The sequence below is a fragment of the Lemur catta genome, chromosome 23 (genome assembly GCF_020740605.2).
Source record: "Lemur catta isolate mLemCat1 chromosome 23, mLemCat1.pri, whole genome shotgun sequence".
NCBI classification, from domain to species: domain Eukaryota; kingdom Metazoa; phylum Chordata; class Mammalia; order Primates; family Lemuridae; genus Lemur; species Lemur catta.
In genome coordinates, this window is record NC_059150.1 from 16600857 (window position 1) to 16624888 (window position 24032).

General features: G+C 39.4%; 1 protein-coding gene across 8 annotated transcripts in view; it reads left to right on the forward strand.

The window, feature by feature from the left end:
- The first annotated feature begins 359 nt into the window (after positions 1-359).
- MARK1 (microtubule affinity regulating kinase 1) overlaps positions 360-24032 on the forward strand; it is a 105014-nt gene continuing 81341 nt past the window's right edge. For 2 of the 8 annotated variants that reach the window (XM_045536136.1, XM_045536139.1), the window contains exon 1: positions 360-1139. In XM_045536136.1, the coding sequence (XP_045392092.1) occupies positions 1089-1139 (51 nt within the window). In that variant the 5' untranslated portion in view covers positions 360-1088. The remainder of the gene's footprint in view (positions 1140-24032) is intronic. The other 6 variants (XM_045536138.1, XM_045536140.1, XM_045536134.1 and 3 more) reach the window with 4 other exon arrangements.

Consider the following 24032-nt stretch of genomic DNA (forward strand, 5'->3'; position numbering starts at 1 on the left):
CAGAGGAGTAGAATTTAAGAATGGCAAAAGTGCCGAGGTAGGAGAGAGGAGGTGTAAGTAAGTTCCAGGGTAGAACTGTACCCAATTCTTCCCCAATGAAACGAACAACAACAAAAAAAATTTTTTTAAGGCCACTTATTCGCATCGGCTCCCTCTCATTCCAACCTAGCAAAAACAAAACATGAATAAAAATAAAACCACCAGAGGCTCTTAGACGACCGTAAACTCCGCGGGTGGGGCAAGGAACAAAAATAAACACTGGGACGGGCGGGCGGGAGCGCACGGGAGGCGGCGGCGGAGGCGGCCCCGCATCCCTAATGAGGGAATGAATGGAGGGGCCCCTCGGCTGGCGCCCGCCCACCCGCCGGCGGCCGCCAAGTGCCCCTGGACGCTGCGTGCCGCGCCCGCCGCTCCGCGCGCTGCCGGCTCTGGCCGCTGCTCCCGGCCGAGGCGCGGTGGCGGGGGCGGTGACCGCGCGGACGGAGCCGGGACGCTCGCGCCGGGGGCTCAGGGCGCCGCCGCCGCCGCCGGGCCCCGGGCGCGCGGATGCGGCTGGGCCGGGCGGCGCCGCACACCTGAGGCGAGGAGCGGGGCGCGGGGCGCGGCGCGGGCGGCGCTGTCAGGGCCGCGGCTTCCGACGCCCAGGCGCGCTCGCCGGGACGGGCCAGGCGGGGATTTGAGGCTCCGGGTTCACCTTCACCCATGGCCCGTGGAGCCTAGTGGGGCCTGGCCGCCGCCCCCCGCCTCCCCGTCCCTGCCTCCCGCCCCTCGGCGCCGCATCCTGCCAGCCTCCCCGCCTGGCCAGCGCCCGGCAACCGCCTCGCCCGGAGCCCTCCCTCGTTACCGCCCGCGTCCCCCGGCGCCGCCGCCGCCGCCGCCGCGGGAAGCGGCTCCCCCTCCCCTTCCTCCGCGTCCTCTCCCCCGTCCCCCCTGCCGGGGCCGCTTGTTGCACCGCCCCGCGGCCTGCGGGAGCCGCTCGCCCCGGCCCCGGCCTCTTGCTCGCGGCCGCACTCCCTTCCTCTCGCCCCCGGGGCCCGCACCTCGGCCGGGCCGGCGAGACCCAGGCCCGACCCCGTCGCCCGCACAAAATGTCGGCCCGGACGCCATTGCCGACGGTGAACGAGCGGGACACGGAAAATGTGAGTAACCGGAGCCTCCCCCGGGAGCGGCGGGGGCGAGACCCTCCTCCCGTCCCCACTTCACCCTCGCCTGGGCCACCGCCTGTCCCCCTGGGCGGCCGCCCGCGGCAGGGTCTCCACCCGGAGCTCGGCGTGACCCTTACCCACGGCTCAGCCCTATTCATTCCACCCCCATTTCGCTTCTTTCCCCTCAAGGGTGAGGGTGGGGGCAGTAAGCGGAGCCCTCTCGCTCGTAGGTGGCCCTCCGGGAGCGGATGGGGTGATGGAGGGCAGAGAGGCAGAAGGAGGTGGCAGAGTGGGCATCCGGGATTGCTTTATTTCTGCCTCTGCATTCTGTATCCCCACCCGAATGAGTGTTGGCTTTGCGATAACACACGAGCCAGCTACCTCTGCTTTTCTGGATCTTTCAGTCTTTCAATCCTTTGCACACACACCCCCTCCCCGCATTGCCCCATGACTTTGCTTTTTGTAGCATTGGTGTCCACAGTTTGGGTCATGGGCGCCAAAGGCAGAAGGATGGGAATGGAAGTAGAGAGGTGTGTATGTGTATATGAGTTTATACGGCTGTGATTCTCTTTAGTCGAGATGAGTAGAAGAATTTCACGGCTTCTGTGGCCCTGGGGTTCCAGCAAAATGTTTAAAAGCCTTATGAAGCCAACGGCTTTTTAATCTCTTCCTCAAGTCAGTGGTAATGATTCAGGGCAGGTTTTACTTTAAATCTCTCTCCTCCTTCTTTGAGTGTCACAAGGTGCATTTCTTTGAAGGAAGGATTTTCTGTGTCTTTGATCAAATTGCCCTCAGGAGTTTTTATCAAGATGCAGATATCCCTGGTGTTTAAATTCTTGAAAACTAAAAGAACAAGATCTGTTGTATTTCCACCTTCTAAAAACTACTATATGTGCAAGTTCCTTTGTGGGAAAGGTTTTTTGTTTTTGTTTAAAACCCTCAAGACCTGTAAATAGGGCCTTGTCTGATTTTCCCACTGGTTTTAAGGAGCTAGAGGAGTACTCAGTTTTGGTCTGCTGTCCAGAGATATCTGGTTCTCTAGTTAACTCATCAGCCCTCCAGCTTTTGATGTACCAGTGACTTCACAGGGTTAGTAAAATAAAATAATGAAGTGCCTTGGCATTCTTAGACAAAAGGCATGAGAGAAGAGATACAAGTTCACTTCTGAGTTGTTAGAGGGGGTATAAGCAGATTGTTTAATCTTGGAGAGTAGGGGAGCACAGAAACTTAATAGAATTATGTGAAGGGAGGAGAAATTCTAGTAAGAGACTATTGTTAGAGGACCTATGAAGATGTTTCAGAGTATGCTTTTGTCTTCTCTAGTGTCGTGCATTTAAAATGGTAAAGATAGTGTAAGGCTGCTATCTTAAATTAAAACTTAATTATTATGCATCACAACTACTTAAAATATACTTGATACATAATTTCAATTGAGAGATTGGACAGGTCAGAGAAAAAGATGAGAAATTTGGTTTAAACTGATTTTAAAGCCAAGTTGGCACAGAATTTTTCTAACAGGAACTCTATAAAAATTCCTGTCATTCAGGAGTGCGAATGAAAAGTAAGACAGATGATGACCTTTGTTTTTATTAGCAAAATACGGTATGCGTTAACCTAGGAGGAGTGGAAAATACATTGTTTTTATTTTCTTTTGGATTTTGAATAGTATAGCTCTCCCCATACTTGTATGAATAAGGTACTTTATACAGACATGAGATAGCATTATATTAATAGAACTATGTATCAAGGAGTAGTTCAATATGCAGCCTTTCATGTTAGACCAAAAAAAAAAGAGAAGGATTTTAAAGCTGAGCACTAATAGTGTGATAAATTTTGTCGTGAGTACCTTCTGAAAATGTGCTGTATAAATTTATTTGCTGTTTCTGAACATGATATTTCAAAGTCACTTTTGTGGTCTCATCCCTTACTGTGTCGTACATAACGATATTTCTATTTAGCTTACTTTACCGACTTTCTAATTTTCTCTTAATTGCCATGGAAAATATCTATTATACTACAGCTGTTAATTAATCAATAAGTATGCACTCAGCTATTTTTGAACTGGAAGGAAGGGGATACAGAAGTAGTATTTAAGACAAGGCCTCTCCCCTCAAGGAGCTTACAGAAGAGATAAATGTAATTCCAAACAAAGAACACACAGTAGAAGACTTTGTATAAATAAGGCTAAATTGGTTTATAAATGTTATAGATATTTATCAAATATCTGATGGCTATTCAATCACCATTGTTGTCTCCATTTTCTGGCTGATAGTAAATAGCATTATTCATTCTTACCTCTCATCTGTGAAATAAAGTAAAAAACCTACTTGTTAGCTAATATATTAATGCTAGTATGACAGTCAAAATATACATTTTTTGTAGTCATTTTCAATTAAATGACATATTTTTAAAAATAGTTATGAAAATTTTATATTTGTATGACTAGTAAAGGGTTCTAAGTCCTTTGGACTATCAAAGACAGTAACTGAAAACATTTTATTACCTTTAGAAATTAAAATCAACAAATACAGTAATTTAAAAAGCTATCTTGGTTTTTTTTTGGTCATTTGCAGTTAATACAGAAATTTCTTTGGTCATACATATATTTGGATTTTGTATCCTTGGGAATATGTGATATCTACCCTTCCCAATGTCACTAATATATGTTCAGGAAAAATTAAAAAATTCAAAAGGGGAATGTTATAGCACTGATCTCTTATATAGTACTGTTGGATATAGCAGAATGAGAAAGAATTGCTTTTCTTTGAGAACATTGTGTGTATACTTTTTCAGGGGTATTAGAAGAAGGATTTGTGCATGCTGTGTTAATAGGCTTCAACTGGCTGAATACAACAGAACAACCAATGATTAACTTTTAAGGCAATAAACACTTCATAATAAAGTAGGAAATACATGTTGCAGATAATAAAAATCTATGTAAAATGTGTTTATTTTAGGTTGTAAAGAGTAAGTCCAGGAAAAGAATGGCTATTTGAAAGATTTATCTTTATTTTCTTTTGTTAGATTATACTTGGATAATTCCAGCATGGATATGGATAATATATTACTATTACTCTTATGTGTTTTTTAATGGAACAAAAAAATTTTATTGTTTTGGAAAAACTCAGATTATGTTAATTTTTATGGATCAAACATGTCCAGCCTAGCTTTCTGTGATGAAATTTTGATCAGTATGAAGAAAATGGATTTGACTATTTCTTGGGATGTTTTAAAGTTGAATTTGGTTTGGTTAAAAAAATCTTTAATAAAAAAACTCCTGATGGTGAGTCTTTTGGTAGATCTGAAATTGAGGATGATGATGATAACAATTACTTAATGTCACTGAGGTGGCCATTAGTAATTTGTCCTTTGGGAATAATTGTTAATAGTGTGAAAAGGTGAGAGGAAATGCCTTTGCCATTACCCTTGGGTTTGCTTAGTACCCTGTGAGTCCCTCAAATGTCACAGTACCTATCACATTGTATTCTAATTGCTGCCTGACTTTGTCTCCTTTATTGTGTATTGCCAATACCCAGCATGGTGACTAGAAAGAGTAGTAAGAGATCAGTATTGTAACATTCCCTTTGCATTTTTTCATTTAGTGACATTGCTAAGGGTAGACATTACATATAATAATCTGAGAGGCTGAAACTTTCAGAGAGAAAATTAAATGACCTACTAAATAAATCTCTGACATCTTCCACTGTTACTCTACTCATGCTATTGCTTCTAGGAGGTGGGTTTTTTTGTTTGCTTTGTTTTTGTCTTAGAGATTTTAGAGGAACATATGAAATGATGTACTTTATTAGAGGAAGAACAGGGTATGCCATCTTTATCTCTACTTCTAAACCTTTACTGTTTCCTCTGTCTGGAGTGCCCTGTCCTTGTCCTTTCATACCAAACTTATAAATCCTTTATGGCAGCAGTCCCCAATCTTTTTGGCACCAGGAATCAGTTTCATGGAAGACAGTTTTTCCATGGACAAAGGTGTGTTAGAGGAGGTGGCACTCAGGCAGTGATGTGAGAGATGGGGAGCGGCTTTAAATACAGATGAAGCTTTGCTCCCCAGCCACTCACCTCCTGCTGTGCACCCCCTCCTTCCTCTGTTTCATGGAAGACAATTTTTCCACGAGTGGGGCTGTGGGTGTGTGGGGGTGGAGGTGGGAGCGGGATGGCGGCCTGGTTCTTAACAGGCCACAGACTGGGTTGGGAACTGCAGCTTTATGGCTTGGCTCATGGTTTTAACAAGACTTCTGAAATGATTGCAGCCAACCTTGCTGTCTACTGTAGCTGAACACAGGTGTATGTATATAATCCACACCAGTGGTCTCTGAAGTGAGGGTGTAGGGCAGTCCATCAAGAGAAGAAATATCTTTAATGTCTATTACTTCACTTCTGACGTATATGCTATTTTTACGTCCTTTTTTAAAAAAATACAGGTTATGTAGAATTAGCCACATGATATTAAGTTACTACTATTATTATTATTTCTTCTTTCATTTCAGACTTTCTTATGGGGGTCATTTTCCCTTTTCCTGATGAACATCTTTAGAAGCTTTTTTGGTGGAGGATTGTTAGTCATAAATTTTCTTAAGCCTGAAAACATATTTTGCCCTTTTTCTTAAAAGATAGCTCTGTTCAGTCTGTAATTCTAGATTGATAGTTTTAATTTCTTTCACTGCTCAGAAGGTAGTAGTCCACTGTTGACTTATTTCCATTGTTTCTGTTCAAAAGTCATCTGCCAGTTGGTAGGTGATCTTTTTTAGTCTGTCTCTGTCATCATATGTGGATTCATATTTCATCAGTTCTGGAAATGCACCATCCATTATCTCTTTGAATTACTTTACCTCTGTTCTCTCTAGTGTTTCTGTCACTCTTATTAGATACGTTAATATTTCTCACTCCATCCTCCATGTCTTAACCTCTCATTAATTTTTTCTTCTATTTCATGGTTCCTCTGTACTACAATCTTGAACCCCTGAGCTCAAGTAATCCTCCAACCTCGGCCTCCCAGAGTGCTAGGATTACAGGCATGAGTCACTGCACTGGGCTGTACTACAATCTGTAGTACAGTTTGCACTACAGTTACTGTATGTAATATGTGTAGATCTGTCTTTCTTCAACTGTATTTAACCCTGTTAACTCATCTGTTGAATTTTTTTTTATTGTGATAAAAAACACACAACATGAGATCTGCCCTCTTCACCAGTTTTTAAGTGTACACTACAGTATTTTAGGGGAGGATTTGGGGAGGGACTTTAATGGGGGTGAGGTGGCAATCTTTTTATTTTTATTTTTTTGCTATTTTTTATTTTTATTGACACAGATGTGCATATTTTCTGGGTACATATGATAATTTGATACATTCATATAATCAAATCAGGGTAATTGGGATGTCCATCACCTTAAATATTTATCTTTATACGAAGAACAAATTATTCTCTTCAAGATATTTTGAAATGTATGACAGATTAATGTTAACTGTAGCCACCCTAGCTATCTATTGAATACCAGGTCCTATTTATTCTATCTAGGTGTATATTTATTTGTATCAGTCAATCAACGTCTCTTCATCCTCCGCTCTCCCCTACCTTCCCAGCCTCTGGTAATCACCAATCTATGCTCTATCTTCACGAGGCCCACATTTTTAGCTCCCAGTTGTGAGTGAGAACATACAGTATTTGTCTTTCTGTGCTTGGCTTATTTCATTTAACATAATGACCCCCAGTTCCATCCATAGGCACAATGTTGTACAGCATATCTCTAGAAATTTTTCATCTTGTATGGCTAAAACTTTATACTCATTAAATAGCAACTCCCCATTTCCCCTTTCCTCCAAGCCCTGGCGACCACCATTCTTTCTGCTTTGATGAGCTAGATTACATTGGATAACTTATATAAATGGAATTGTGCAGTGTTTATCCTTTAGAGACTGGCTTGTTTCATTTTAGCTTAATGTCCTTGAGGTTCATCTATGTTGTAGCATATGACAGAATTTACTTCTTTTTTGTGGCTGAATAATATTCCATTGTATGTATGTACCACATTTTGTTATTTCTTTCATCTGTTGGTGGACATTTGGGTTGTTTCTACCTCTTAGCTATTTTAAATATGCTGCAGTAAACATGGGGTTGCAAATATCTCGTAGAGATCCTGATTTCAGTTTTTTGGGATAAATACTCAGAAGTCGATTCTATGTTAGTTCTATACTGAGAACTACTGTATGGTAGTTCTATTGAATCAAATGGTAGTTCTATTTTTAATTTTTAGAGGAGCCTCCATTTAGAGGAGCTCCTTTTTTTCAGAGCAGTTACACCATTTTACATTCCCACCAACAGTACACAAGGGTCAAATTTCTCCACATTCTTGTCAGCACTTATTATTTTCTATTTTTGTTTTGCTTTATTTTGTTTATTTTTTGATAATAGCCATCTTAACATGTGTGAAGAGATACCTCATTGTAGTTTTGATTTGCATTTCCCTGATGATTAGTGATGTTGATCATCTTTTTATATACGTACATGATGGCCATTCATATGTTTTCTTTGAAGTAATACCTATTCAAGTGCTTTGCACATTTTTAAATCAAATTCTTTATTTATTTATTTGCTACTGAATTGTAGACAAAGTCCCACTTGTGTATCTTTGCTTTTGTTGCCTGTGCTTTTGGTATCATATGCAAGAAATCTTGGCCTGGTGCAGTGACTCATGCCTGTAATCCCAGCACTCTGGGAGGCGGAGGCAGGAGGATTGCTTGAGCTCAAGAGTTCGAGAATACCCTGAGCAAAACCAAGACCCCATTTCTATTAAAGGTGGGAAAATTAGCCAAGCATGATGGTGTTCACCTGTAGTCCCAACTACTTGAGAGGCTGAGACAGGAGGATCGCTTGAGCCCAGGAGTTTGCGGTTGCATTGAGCTACATTCTACTGGAGTGACAAAGTGAGACTCTGTCTCCAAAAAAAAAAAAAAGGAAAGAAATCTTTGCCAAGACCAATGTCAAGAAGCCTTTCCCTTGTTTTCTTCTAGGAGTTTTATAATTTAGGTCTTATATTTAAATCTTTAATCCATTTTGAGATGATTTTTGTGTATGATATAAGATGGTCCAATTTCATTCTTTTGTGTGTATATATATCCAGTTTTCCCAGCACGATTTGTTGAAAAGACTGTCCTTTCCCCATTGTGTATTCTTGACACCCTTTTTGAAGATCATTTGATTGTATATGTATGGATTTATTTCTGAGCTTTCTATTTGGTTCCATTGGTCTATGTGTTTATCTTTATACCAGTCCCATACTGTTTTGATTACTGTAGCTTTGTAATACTTTTTTTTTTTTTTTTTTTGAGACAGAGTCTCACTCTGTTACCCGGGCTAGAGTGCCATGGCGTCACCCTAGCTCACAGCAACCTCAAACTCCTAGGCTCAAGCAATCCTTCTGCCTCAGCCTCCCAAGTGGCTGGGACTACAGGCATGCGTCACCATGCCTGGCTAATTGTGTAATACATTTTGAAGTCAGGAAATGTAAGGCCTCCAGCTTTATCCTTGTTTCTCAAGGCTATTCAGGGTCCTTTGTGGTTCTATATGAATTTTAGGATTTTTGTTGTTGTTTCTGTAAAGAATGCCATTGGGATTTTGATAGCGATTGCACTGAATCTTTAGATTGCTTTGTATGGTATGGACACTTTAACAATATTCTTTAATTCATGAATACAAGGATGTCTTCCCATTCATTTTTTTGTCATCTTTAATTTCTTTCAGCAGATTTTGTAGTTTTTAGTATACAAGTCTTTCACCTCCTTGGTTAAGTTTATTCCTAAGTGTTTTATTTTTGATGCTATTGTAAATGGGCTTGTTTTCTTAATTTCCTTTTTGGATAGTTCTTTGTTAATCTATAGAAATGCAACCAATTTTTGTATGTTGATTTTTGTATCCTGAAACTTTGTTGAATTTAGTACTAAAAGTTCTTTTGTGTTTGTGTGAAATAATTAGGGTTTTATATATACGAGGTCTATCCAGAAAGTATCCAGCCATTGTTAATATAACGGGAATGGTTTGTACCACATCGATGTAACCTGGCAGCCAAGGAGTGGACTGGAATGTGCATGTGTGAACAATGACGACTTCACTCTACTAGTCAGTGGGGTGCTAGACGCTGTTGAGTAAGCTGTGTACTGTGAGGCTGTCGCATTCAAAATGACTGAGTGAGTAGAACAATGAATCTATATCAAATTTTGTGTTAAGCTTAAACATTCCTCTGCGGAAACTATTCCGATGATTCAGAAGGCTTTCAGGGAGGATGCAATGAGTTCAGTGCAAATAAAGTGTGGCACAAACTCTTCAAAGATGATAAAGAATCCATTGAAAGTGATTCATGTTCTGGTAGGCCTGCAACAAGCAGAACACCTGATAATGTTGAACATGTAGGGGCTGCAACCAACAAAGGTCCCAAGGTGCCTACTTTGAAGGGGACCGAGGCATCATTGTCCTGTGTACAATTGTACAATGTTTCTTGTATCTTCTTCAATAAATATCTCCATTTTTCATATTACATAGCTGGATACTTTATGGATAGACCTCGTGTAAGGTCATCTCATCTGTAAACAGAGATAATTTTACTTATTTTTGATTGATTTGGATACCTTCTATTTCTCTCTCCCTCCCTCCCTTTCCTTCCTTCTTTTTCTTCTTTTCCTTTTGTTTGGTCTGATTGCTCTGCTTAGGACTTCTAGTACTTTGCTGAATGGTAGTGGCAAGAATGGGCATCCTTGGCTTGTTCCTGATCTTAGAGGGAAAGCTTTATTTTCTACCAACGAGTGTGATGTTAGCTGTGGGCTTTTTATGTGTGGTCTTTATTATGTTGATGTAATTTTCATCTGTTTTTTATTTTTTTGAGGTTTTGTAAACATGAAAGCGTGAAAATGCTTTTTCTGTTTCTATTGAGATGATCATGTGGTTTTTATTTTGCTTTTATTAATGTGGTATATCACATTGATTTTTGTCTGGTGTTGGGCTTATCTTTGTTGGAAGGTTTTTTTATTACTGATTCAATCTCCTTACTAGTTATATTTGTTTAGAGTTTCTGTTTTTTCATGTTTCAGTTTTGGTAGGTTTATTAGGGCTTTCCAGAGAAACAGAACCAGTAGGTTATATATATATATGTATATATATATATGTATAGATAGATATATAAGAGGAGATTTATTAGGGGAATTGGTTTATGCAATTATGGAAGCCAAGAGGTTCCACAGTATGCCATCTGCAAGCTAGAAAACCAGAAAAATCAATGATATAATTCAGTCCAAGTCCAAAGGCCCAAGAACCAATAACTCAGATGTCTGGGGGCAGGAGAGGATAGATATCCTAGCTCAACAAGAGAGAAGGAATTTGCCCTTTCTCAGACTTTTTGTTCTATTCTGACACTCAATGGATTGAATGATGCCCACTCACATTGATGAGGGCATGTTCTCTGTTCAGTTTACTGATTGAAATCTAATCTCTTCTGAAAATGCCACCCCTCCCAAAAAATAATGTTTCACCATCTATCTTAGCATCCCTTAGCCCAATCAAGTTGACACATAAAATTAACCATCACAGTAAGTAGTATGTTTCTGGGAATTTATCCATTTCTTCTGTATTATCCCATTTGATGGCATATGATTATTCATGGTAGTATCTTATAATCATTTTTATTTCTGTGGCATCAGTTGTAATAGCTCCTCTTTCATTTCTGATTTTATTTGAGTCCTGTCTTTTTTTCTCAGTCTAGCTAAGGGCTTGTCAATTTTGTGGATGTTTTCAAAAAACCAACTCTTAGTTTTGTTTTCTACTTTTTTTGTATTCATTATTTTTTTTATTTCTCCTCTAATCTTTAGTGTTTCCTTCTGTCTGCTTACTTTGGGCTCAGTTTGATCTTCTTTTTCTAGTTCTTTAGGTGTGGAGTTAGGTTATTTATTTGAGATCTTTTTTAATGTAGGTGTTTTTAATGAAGTCACTATAAAATTCTTTCATAGTACTGGTTTTGCTGCATCTCATTAGTTTTGTATATTGTGTTTTTGTTTGTCTTAAGATATTTTCTAATTTCCTCTTTGATTTCTTCTTTGACCCATTGATTGTTCAAAAGTGTGTTAATTTCTACATACTTGCAGATCTTCCGGTTTTTCTTCTGCCATTACTTTCTAGTTTCATTCCATTGTGGTCAGAAAAGATACTTGGTATGATTTCAGTCTTAAATTTGTTAAGACTTGTTTTATGACAAAACACGTTACCTATCCTGGGGAATGTTCTGTGTGTGCTTGAGAAGAATGCGTATTCCTGCTATTGGGTGGAATGCTCTGTTAGGTCCATTTAATCTATAGTGTTGTTCAAGTCCTTTGTTTCTTTATTGATGATCTGTCTGGATGTTTTCTATCCATTATTGAATGTAGGGTATTGAAATCTGCTTTAGTTGTGTTGCTGTCTATTTTTGTCTTCAGTTCTGTCAATGTTTGCTTCATATACGTAAGTGCTTTGGGTTCAAATATATCTGTAATTGTTATACCTTCCTTGTGATTTGACCCTTTTATCATTATGTAATGTCCTTCTTTGTCCCTCTTGTGATAGTTTTTTGACTTAAAGTCTATTTTTAATCTCAGTATGGCCACCTCTGCTCTCTTTTGGCAATTCATTTGCATGGAATATCTTTTTCCATCCTTTTATTTTCAGTCTGTATGTGTCTTTAAATCTGAAGTGAGTCTGTTAGCATGTAGTTGTATCTTATTTTTCAAATCCGTTCAGCCCCTGTATGTCTTTTGATTGGGGCTTTTAACCCATTTACATTTAATATCCCTATCATATAATTAGTGATAGGGAAGGACTTACTGTTTCCTTTTTGTTAATTGTATTCTGTCTTGTATAATAGTTCTTTTGTCTTTCTTTATTCTCTCTTGCTTTCCTACTGTGTGTTTTGTTGGTTTTTGTAGTGACATCTAGAGTGTGCTGGGTTCCATCAGCATCCAAAATTAGTCCCTATGGCAGTTCCCCAAAATTGGAGCGTTGGACACATGCTCTACTCTTTCCCCCATCTGTTGAATTTTTAATTTCATCAATTCTATTTTTAACTTCTAAAAGTTCTAAGATTTTTCTTTCAAACCAGACTGGACTTAATAGTTTCTTGGTCATTGCTTGTTTTTATGATTATATCTTCATTTCCTTAAACATTTAATATATAGTTATTTGCCTTTTGTTTCTGATAATTCCACTATCTGAAGTCCCTGGGGGTTTAGATTTTTATTATTGGTGCCTGCTAATTCTCATTCAATGTGATTTGTTTCTTTTTGTATGTGCTGGTCTTTGACGGTGAACTCAAATTTGCCTGATTTTTATCTGAGTTTAACTTGGTTGTCTCAATTGAGGATGACTTATTCCAGAGAGGGTTTGTGTTTGCTCCCGCTGGGAACCCCTACTGACCTGGGACACTTTCGTCTCCTGTAGGGATCCTGGCTCAATGAAGGAGTTGTAGGTTCGGCTGACTAACCCTATAATGGGTCCAATGCTTATTATTTGATGCCAAGGTAACTCTGGTTTTTGTGGTAGCTTTCAGCTGGTGTTTGTTTATTTGTTTTTTTATGTTTGTTTATTTTTGTTTTGCCCGTGGATGTCTTTCTTACTCTCTTCCATTTCAGCAATTCATTAAAAATGTTTTTTATTTTGGGGGACTCCTCACAATTTCTTGCTTACTCTAGTGTGGAAAGACTGGAGTAAGCTTTTTGAAAATGGGTGTTCAGAAATTTCTGTATTTATGTGATTTCCATACTTATGTTTCATACTTATGTAAATTTCCATTCCTAAACCATGTGTCATTTCTGAAATTCACTTATCTGCACACTTTAAAATGTGCATAATTTTCTGTTTATAAATCTTTCATTTCAAAAGTCTTACTACATTTTGGAAGTCATTTGTTAAAATTATTAGAATGATGAGTTTTCAAGAATAGCTGATAGCTATCAAGGAAGGTGGAAATCTACTAACTGAACTTGTACAAAAATTTTTACATAGTGGATAGATTGAAATATAAGCATCATAATCAAATAAGTGCAACTGATGATCCACCATTTCCATTTGTGTGAAGTATTTTGTTTAGCCATGGCAGTCATTGAAATCAACTGCTTATAATCAGTCCTTCAATTCTCTGTGTAACAAATTGTTAAGTCAAGATTTACAAAATCCAGAAACATTTATTTATATTGTGTAACATTAATAATGTTTTGCTAATCACTGAAAAGTTTGTGTCATCAGGATTTAATATAGTTCCAAAATTTTTCATCTTTTTACATTATTTTTAATGTGCATAATCTATAAAGCAATTCATATGTAATTTATAAGTCAGTATTCCTATGAGAATCCATACTTGAACATTTTAAAGCTGTAGATACTTGTTCTAAAGTTTAGAAACCACTCCAGAGTTTAGCATTGTCTTCTAATTGTTCTGTATATGAACTTTCATCTAACTAAATTGAAAATACTATGAGACCACAGACTACTTCCAACATTCCTTCTGTATATCCTGTATTACCTAGCATAGAGTTTGGCATATTTTTTGATATTCAATAATTTAATAAATCAAGGTCTATTTTATTTGTTTATTCTCAGTTACAGTGAGCTTATAAACTACCCAAGGCAATTGTTTCAAATTCACATTTCCTAACCCCTGCTCCCTCCCATCCCATGTTCTTACTCATTTTCTCTAGAGTGAGATCCAGGAATCTCCCTTTCTCCAAACGCTTAGGTAATTCTGATACAGGTATCCACTGACCAGGCTTTGAAAAACTCTGATTTATATGATGATGATGATGATGATGATGATTACATTGTAATAAATCTCATCTTTTAATGAAAATGAAAAGAGAATTATAATTGATGGTTGTATTATAGAAAATAGAATGGGGAATTGGTGAGTCAGTCCTTTAATATGGCATGACAACAGTAGAAAATAGCAGGGAATTGTCTGGTTTGAAGATAATAGGGTACATATGTATGGTGCTTATGGGTATAAGATAGAAGAAGCAGGTAACAAGAGGAATTCCATGTTCTTCCCGTTTTGTCTCCCAGTTTTAATGTGTTTAACCATACTGGGGGAAGGAGGATGGCAGTAAAAGAAGGAGTTCTCTGTATGGTGCCTACTGTGGTTTGAATGTGTCTCCCAAAAGTTCATGTGTTGGAAACTTAATCCCCAATGCGGATTAAGTGTTGGGAGGGGGGCATAATAAGAGGTGATTGGGTCATAAAGTCAGAGCCCTCATGAATGGATTGATGTTATCTCAGGAGCAGGTTAGTTATCATGAGAGTTGTTGTTATAAAGTGAGCCCTGCCCGTGTACTTTTCTTTCACCCACACTCGCTTGACTTTCCACCCCTCTGCCATGGGATGCGGCAGTCTGAAGGCCCTTACTAGGTGCCAGCCCCTTGATATTGGACTTCCCCACCTACAGAATCATGAGCTAAATAAATTTCCGTTCATTATAAATTACCCGGTCTGTAGTATTCTGTTTTAGCAGCAGAAAACAGACTAAGACAGTGACTTTGGTTACAGGCTGACTCTTTGTTTCAAGCAAGTATTATTTAATACTGTTTTGACCACCATATCAGTTTAGTTCAGGTAGTAAACAAATCAGAAACTGAGACACAGTACAAAATTTGAGTGCACTACCTGTAAAGGATATGGTAACAGGTTTAACAAGGCCACTTTTCCTTTGGGGCTCAGCAGTGCTGCTTTCACAATTTGAAAAGAGGGTTTACTTTTATTTCCCTTTCTATTTGCTTCATCACAATTGAAGACAATGGGGATACAAAGGCACATGAAACCTGTTCCCTGCTCTGAAGTGACTCAGAGCCTGAAGAGAGATAGACATAGAGACAAACAAGTGCAGTAGAAAGTTACAGTTCCTTGTCATCCAACCGATCAGAACACAGAATAAAGAAGGAAAGAGAAGGCAGGCCAGGTGCTCAAGAAAGCCTTTCGAACAAGGCTTGAAAGACAAATACTCCTTTGCCAGGTGGCTCTGTGGAAAGTTGAGTTGGAGAAGAGGGGACTGGGCTGAAGGAGCGAGAGGAGGGAGCGGTAGCCTAGAGGGCAGCACTTAGTGAGCTGACCCGGCGGGAGAGTGGGCAGGGCCTTGCCTGCCTTAGCAAGAACTGGTCCTGGAGGCCACGTGGCCCTGAGAGGATTGAAGTAGAGGGTCAACATGATCAGGTTGTATTTTCTATGTGCCTGTGTGTTTTAGAAACACTCTAGTTTTTAAATTCAATGTGCTGCTTTCTCATGGTCCATGAAAGAGCTCTAAATGTAGTATTTATAAAAATTTATTTGGCATATTGGGGAGGAGGGTTTGATAAAGGAGAGGTGCCAGTGCTAGTGACAAAGACTCTTGATCTACTTTAGTCAGGCTCCTCTGAGCCCTCTTCTCAACTTGGCTTTGACCATGGCCTTCAGTGTCCATCATGCTCCCTGGGGTGGGGAACCTGTGGCCTTGAGGCCACATGTGACCTTCTAGGTCCTTAAGTGCGGCCTTTGGACTGAATCCAAATTTTACAGAACAATGCCTTTTATTAAAAGGGGTGCAGCAGAGAAAGATGAAGATTTTCTTGCCTCGTTTGGTGCTTAAAAAAGAATCATCTTGAAATCAGAAGGCCGTAGGTTCCCTAAGTTCTTTATCCCCCACCTTTGACTGAGTCCTTGGCCTGTCTTTTGCAAGAATCCCCTTATCCTTGAGTCTCAGTAATTTTCCATCTACTGACCCCCCTCAGTCTGCTCCTTGGCTGTAAATCCCAGTCATCTTTGCTGTATTCAGAGTTCAGCCTGATCTCTCTTCCCTATTGTAATACCCTTATTACAGTAGTCTTCAATAATGTCTTCCTTATTATTTTAACAAGTGTCAGTAATTTTTTCTTTAATAGCAGTTAAGGAAAATTCCACATTTCATAATTAAATCCCATGCGTGTACACCATTGTGGTGGTATGTATTGGGAGTAAGGTTAGAGACACCCGTAGTAACCATAAAACCATCACTTAGTAGACCAGAAAGTAGAGTTTCTCTAGATTTAGTGCTGAAGAATATGGTGATTTAAAGGGGCTTGGAAAAAGATTTAGCAAATGGTAGGATTGATAATTCACTGTCCTTTCAAAGCATTTGGTCTTTGTGATTTTAATCAGTGGTGAATATAGTTGACCCAAGGGGAAAAATTATTTAGCTACTGCTTTATTCTGATTTAAATTTATCTAACAGTATCTCTTAATTCCAGTTACTTAAAAAGTGGTATTATTGCTATTTAAAGATAATCTTCAACCTGTCTGTAATAATGGTAAGAGCCTAGGGATAGAAATCAGAGAACTGTGGTGCTAATGAATTACTAGCTAGTTTATCTTGGATAAGTCGCTAAACCTTTCTTCCTTGTGACTCTGATTGGTATATCTCATTTTCGTACATACTTACCCATAAACTGTCTTTCATACTTTTCTCTACAGAAATAGCACTACTAAATCATGCCATTGATCCTTGTGGCCACTCTCAGAAAGTAAACAGATTCTTTTTGTTTACTGCTTAAATGCCATAAACTGGAAGGAAGGTATTATCAGTGGCCACTAGTTAAACGCAGAGAATTGGCTTTCTAGTGAATTCTTAACTACCACTGCCCAAAAGAAATCCTAAGGAGGAAAGTCTTGAATATAAAGGTTGGTACCAGCTGGATTGATCATTTCCACCTTTCCCTTCTACTTTCCTCTCCAGGAGAGGAGAAAAACCAAGGAGAGGAAAGAATATGTCAAGGAGACTCTACTTTCCTTTTTGCCAGAATCAAGTATTTATCATTTTCTTAATTCTACTTAGTATGCACTTTGTGACAGTACTTCCAAATTGTAGAGTAATTTTCTTAAGTCTGTCCCAAACTCCTTGAGACCTAGAACACTATTACTGATTTCCATATCAAGCAAGCAATGGTGCCTGCAGTTTGCAAAATTGCTTGCTATGCTGGATTAAAAACAGCAAAAATATGTCAATAAAGTACATTCCCCTTCCTACACAGTGCCGTGCTCATAGTAACAACTTATTGGCTGTTTAGTAAATAACATACAATTAAGATTCACTGATGCTCTGGAAATATTGAAGTACTTTAAGAATATGAGGTGATGCTATATAGATACAATATTTGCTTTTTAAATTCTGGTCATTTTTTATGAACTTCTAAGTGTACTGGAGAGATTCCGTGCATTCATATTCATAAGTTAATGTCATCAGTTAAAATTTCAGTGTACTTTAAAAAACTTATTTAGAAAATGTATTGACATTTAAGTTGATATGATTATTAGCTTGCATTTAGGGAATAGTTACTGAATTTTGTTAGACTTATTAAATATAACTGAACTGAAGGTCTTAGAATAAAGCTTTGACTACGAGAGTGTTAAATTAAATCAAACATAATGATTTAAAGAACAAACATCTATTGTAATTTCTGGCATGAATTTGCTATAACATTTTTGTACTTCTGGGAATGAAAGATCTAGGTAGTTTGGAAAAGAATTTAATACAATATTTTTAGATATAATTTAGGCAGATGTTTTCTTTTATTCTTTGCTGATAATGTCTTCCAGTAAGCGGTAGTGAAAGCCCTCCTAGAGAAGCTTTTTGAGGTGCTGGGGAGTATTTTGGGGAGGAGTGCCTCTGCCTCTGTCTGCCACCTGTGTCTCAGCCCTCAGGCTGTATTTGTGTGGGACACAGGGGTAATTGCTCTTTGTTTCCCACAGTTCAGATACAGAGGCAGTACAACTTCTTGGTTAAGAGCACACGCCCTGAAGCTAGACTCCTTGGGTTCAAATCCCAGCTCTGCCATTTATTAGCTCTGACTTTGGGAAGCCACTTAAATTTTTTATGCCTCAGGTTCTTTATCTGTAAAATGGAATAAGAGAAGTGCCTCCCTTATTTGGTTGTTGTGAGGTTTAACTAATTGAACACATATAAGGCCCTTAGAACAGTACCTGACACCTAGTAGAAGCTATATGAGTGCTAGCCTCCGCTGCTGTGGTTATTATTATTGTCATTACATTTAGATAAATGTTGGAAGAAGTAAATATGCCAGAGTTTTAAGTGCATCTCAGAGTTACTGGATTATACATGATTTTCATTTTTAAAATTTCTACATTTTAAGTCATGGGTTTATATTCCTTTTTATGTCAAGAAAAAGTATTAAATTTACAATGTGAAGTATGATTTTCTGGTTTACTTCACTGCTTATATTAAGTGTAAGAAAGCTAAATGGGAAGCTGAATTATCTGCAGGTGGCTTGGTGAACAGGAAATTAGAACAGGGTACAGGGGAGGACAGTTGTTTAGTGACATGGACATCCTCAGTGGGAATGGTCATACTTGTGGTGTTGTGCAGTGTTTAAACGCACGAACTGTAGACAAGACATTGCAGGGTTTATTCCCACCTCAGCCATTTATAAGGTGTTTAACATTGGACATGTTCCCAATTTGTAAAATGAAGATAAATACATACCTGGTTGGATAGTTTTGGGGTTTAAGTTATTAAGTTTATGTAATAAACTTTGCAATAGTAGATGTTCATTAATGGTACCAAAGAAGCAGGGAATCAAAACCAAGGTGATGAGAAAATTCACAGTTGCCGATCAGGATTTTATTCCTCCTGCCACCCAGTGATGAAGATACACAATTACACTTATGTTCTTGGGCTTCCCTTTTCCCCGTGCTTACCATTTTATTCATGTTAATACATTTCATTTTTGAGTCTGAGTACAAATATGCTTGAATTGATTACTGCTTTAAATATGCTAACGGAATCTCTCTCAAGACTGCATTGATTTTACTGAGCAGAAATATAAAGGCAAGTCTTAAGTCAGGGATTTACAGGTTGAAGATAATTTTGGTAATGCCATTGTACATACTGGAATATAATGTTCTTCTGGTATTGACTCTTCTGAATCATAATGCTTATATTTTTGCCCCTTAGAAATTACAGATAATAGCTTGATGAGCAAAGTTGTGGTAGAGTTATGAGAAGTTCTTCTAATTCTATATTTGTCCTGCTTCCCTTTAAGGAAAGATATTTGTCTTTATCTTTCTTAAAGTCATGCTTGGTAGGTATTTTTTTTTATTTGAAGGAATTAATTTCACCTTAGTCAAGTTTACATAATAGTGACTTAAATTAGAAATAGAATCTCAACTACCTTTTAAAAGTAAGAACATTTCAATATAACTTATTAATATATTTTTGCATCAGAGTCAGTCAGGGAGGGAGAATCCTGTGAGTGAAATAGAATAAAGCTTTTACTATGGGCCTATGCAATTGTGGAAACTGCTTAAGCATTCTGTGTGTGGTTGCTGCTTCAGAGTCTGAAATCCACATTAAGAGGCTGAAATCCAGCAGTCAGAATGGAAAGATGAATGGGACATAGGGGGAGGACAAGTACAAACTGGAACCTGCGAGGGCAAACTGGAACTTGTGTCTGTCTCTTGCTGGTTTCCAACCTCTAAGACAGGTGACATGTAGGATAAGCTGGTGACCTTCATCAGAGAGTTCTCCTCATGTCTGGACCAGGATTCGGAACAACTGAAGCAGGTGATCCAGTGGGAGTTGAAGGAGCTGCAAGGCCTGGCTGCCTGTTGCTCTATGGCCATGAGACATGCCAGCACATCAGCTATGTCAGGTGTGAGCACTGCTGGGTCTGGCCATGCAGTGACCTTCAGAGCATATAAATGGTTACTGTTTTCATTTCTGCCTTCTAAATCTTGTGCAAATTTCTCTCATGGCCAATACTAACCCAAGACCATAGAGGGAAGGGAATTCTGGGGGATACAGTTCCAGCTTAGCTAAGTTAACACACTGGAAGCCATCACAGTCCATCTCTTGACAGCTTGGCCATCCCCTTTAAGTGTGGGTTGTGGCTACACTTCTTTTAACCATATTTAACTTCCAAATAAAGATATTATAATAGCAGAATTATTCTTTTGCTTGATGTACATGTTCTAGGTGTACCAAAAACATGCCAACTCTTCTCAAAAGAAGATATAAAGTCTCTTTATCCATCTTTGGGTGATGTTCATTTCTCTTCTCAGTCATACTCTCCTTTTTATGCCCTATAACTTCAATATTGACATAACACATTAGTAAATGTTAACACTTTCATGTTGAATGATAGGGAAATGGTAAGGAATTAAAAAGGAAAGAAAAGAACTGGTTAATATATACACAAATATATTCGCACCAAAATAAGGAAGAAATACTACTAAGTATTATAGTCCTTGTTTCTGCAATTGGTCATGTGGTTGTCGATGGTATTTATAATTACCTTCTTCTTTAGGGCATTGAGGGATATAGTAAGACAAGTGAATTCTCCAAGCATGAGCCCATTTTCATGCTTCATTTGCTGTAAATTGAGTTCTTTACTTAAGCAATGCTGTGTGGAGTACCATGATGGTGAAAAATACCATGATGCTGAAAACTTACTCTGTAAGGTTACCAGTGGAGGTTTTGGCATAAGCTTTGTGGACAGGAAAGGCAAATTCATATCTACAGCAGCATCTGTTCCAAGGAGAATAAACATTGAGAACAGGCAAAACACTGTCCGTCCCTTCTGTGATGAAAGTATCCAATATAATGACCTATTACCAAGTAACTGGCTAACCTTCTTCCACCCTGGCCCACCGGAATGGTACCATTTTGGGAGCTCAGTATTATTCTATGCAGTTGGCAGATTAGTTTAGTGTTGGTCCATGTTGCTAAGCCCATGCATAACTTTCATCCCTATTAACATGGCTACTTTGTTCGTGAGGCCATTGGGCAAGGATGGCTGGCTGGAGAAAGTGGCTGACTGATATATACAGCATGAGTCATCTTTTGAGTATTCACATGGGAAACAACTGTCTCTACATGCTGTGCTCATTCAGGGAGCTCTATCCACATACTTTTTCCCTTCATTAATTTTGAAATCATATTCCTTCTAAGTCCTTGATCATTCAGCCAAGCTATTAGCACCAGTCTGTGAATCTCTGTAGATTCATACTTCATGCTCTCTCTCTTTCTAGGCAAAAGAATCAGGTGTACTGCTTGAAGTTCTGCCCACACTCTTCCTTCATTGCCACCCTGGAGTGGGACTGTGGTACTACAACTATCCATTTTTGGGTGGTATCAGCATATTGTGCAGAACCAACTGTACATAGGGTATGAATTTCCTTCTTCCCTCATCAACTGGGGTCATAGGGAACCTCCCATGAGGCCACAGGTGTGGATTTAGACAGAATAATCAGTGTAGCAGGATAGCAGGAGTGTAGGTTGGGCATCTCGTGCAACTTGTGCCTTTGGGACCTGCTTAAGCCTTCTCTAATATATATCACTTCCATTTGATAGTGGAATGTTGCTGTGCATGCCCAGCTTTTTGGCTTGATGAGTTTGACAACATCCAGGTCGTAATGGGAAGCTTAGGTACATCACTGATTAATATTTTAATCAAAAAAACCATCCCTGCATCTTCTAAATTCTTTATGGTGGCACTAATCTCTGCTCTTCCTCCAGAAAGCGGTACTGCTTTGGGTTTACTATTTTGGTAAACCCAGGTAGCTCTAATGGTAACTTGATGGCCTGTGGTCAACTGTTCAGTCTGTACTAGGGCCGAATAGCAAGTCAGTGGCTGCTTCCCCAAAAGAGAATAGTTAATATGCAGAGGATGGCCTATCTTACTTCAAAATCTGGAAAGTCTCAATTGTGATTCACTTTATAAGGGGCCCATCAAAGGCTAGATACTGGATTTCTATCTGCCACAGACACTTCAAACACCAGTGGGTCTTTGGGGTTCAAATGGCAGAACTGCTTGTGTGACAGCCTGGGCGTATTGCAGATTCCTGCTGTTCTGGCTCCCATTCACAACTGGCAGGCTTTTAAATTACATATAATGGTAATGAGGTATATGTTACCTTCAAAATCAATGTACATGGAGCCCTTTCTTAAAGGGTAGAAGGGTCCAGATGCAGCAAATTCTTTTTTACCCAAGAAGAGATATCTTGACATGTCCCAGACCGCTGGACTCCTAGGAATTTCACTGAGGAGGCAGCCCCTGAATTTTTATGGAATGTGTATCCCGCCCTGTGGCATGCTTGTGTCTTATCAAGGTCTCTAGAGCAGAGACCCTGTTACTGCCTGCTTACCAGATCCAGTCAGCATAATATCATCAACATAGTACACAAGTATGTTGTCTTGTGGAAGGAAAGGTGATAAAGGTCCCCATGGACTAGATCAGTGGTTCTTAGCTGGGGGAAATTTTGCCTTCCAGGGGACATTTGCCAATGTTTGGAAACATTTTTAGTTATCACAAGTGAGGGTTGAGATACTATTGGGATCTGGTGAGTAGAAGCCAGGGATGCACCTTAACATCCTATAACACACAAGGCAGTCTCCTACAACAAAGAATTACTGGCCCCAAACGTCTATAGTACTGAGTTTTGAAAAACCCTGGACTAGATTGAAATAGCCCCAACATAGGATAATATTAATAAATGAAGCAGCAAACTGCTTCAAACTGTTCTTTACTAACAAGTATAGAGAAAAAAAGCATTCACCAGTCCAGTAGTTGAATACCAGGTGCCAGAGTGTGTGTTGCTTTAATCCAGCAAGGAAACCACCTCTAGAATAGCGGCCGTAATTGGCATTGCAAACTGATTAAGCTTTGATAACTTATTGTCATTTGACAAGATTCTTCTTCTTGTAACTTTATTTCTCAAGATAAGCTCCATCAAGTTCAAGATACTTTTGTAAGTGATAATACCAACCATTTAGACCATCCCTAAAGAGCTGAGGGTCCTGGGAATTTAACTATGTCAATATAGTCTTTTTTACATTACTAATTGAAGAAAAATGGGTGCCCTTTAAAGATTTTTTAAAATTAGGAAACAAAAGAAGTCAGAGGAGCCAAATCAGAACTGTAATGCGGATGCCTAGTGATTTTCCATCGAAACTCTCGCAAAATTGCCCTTGTTTGATGAGAGGAATGAGTAGCAACATTGTTGTGGTGGAGAATAACTCTTTGGTGAAGCTTTATTGGGTGTAAAGCTTTTCTGCTAAAGCTTTGGCTCACTTTATTAGAACACTCTCACAGTAGGCAGATGTCGTTTTTTGGACCTCCAGAAAGTCAACAAACAGGGATAAGCGTCCAAAATGGTGGACACAGCCTGCATATACCACTCTCATGGGAAGGATTGAAAGTTGCAAGTAAATGTTCCCCTATGGATGGATCCTCTTAGAGAGAGCATTGTAAATCATCAGAGAAGCAACTAGAGACACCCACAGTGAAGGAGAGGGAAGCGAGGTGAACTGCTTAGCGGGATTGGAGGTACCTGGGGAAGGCACCTACACATGGGGAAAGAACAGAGAATAGAATACCAGGGCTCCATAGTCCCCGTGTGGACCCTGCAACCCAAACTGTAAGGGAGCCTCCCCACTATTGCAGGCCTTCAGACTGATCAGGGAGCTGCTTGATGACTGTGCAACACCATTGCACCAGAGAGCAGGCACAGCAGGGTCTCAGTGGCTTCTGATCCTGGATCACTGCAGCTGACACCATTCTGAGCTCTTGGCCCCAGAGTGCCCTGTCTACACAGGGTCCAGCTCCACTGCAGCCAACCCCACATCGTTCCTGCTGTGCTGGAGAAAGAGTGGGAAAGCCAGGCTGATGAAAGAGATCAAAGATGACACAAACAATGGAAAAACATCCTTCCTATACTCATGGATTAGGAGAATCAACATAGTTAAAATGTCAGTACTGCCCAAAGTGATTTACAGATTTAGTGTAATTCCCATCAGAATACCAATGACATTTTTAACAGATCTAGAAACAGTTGAGTCCTAAATTTA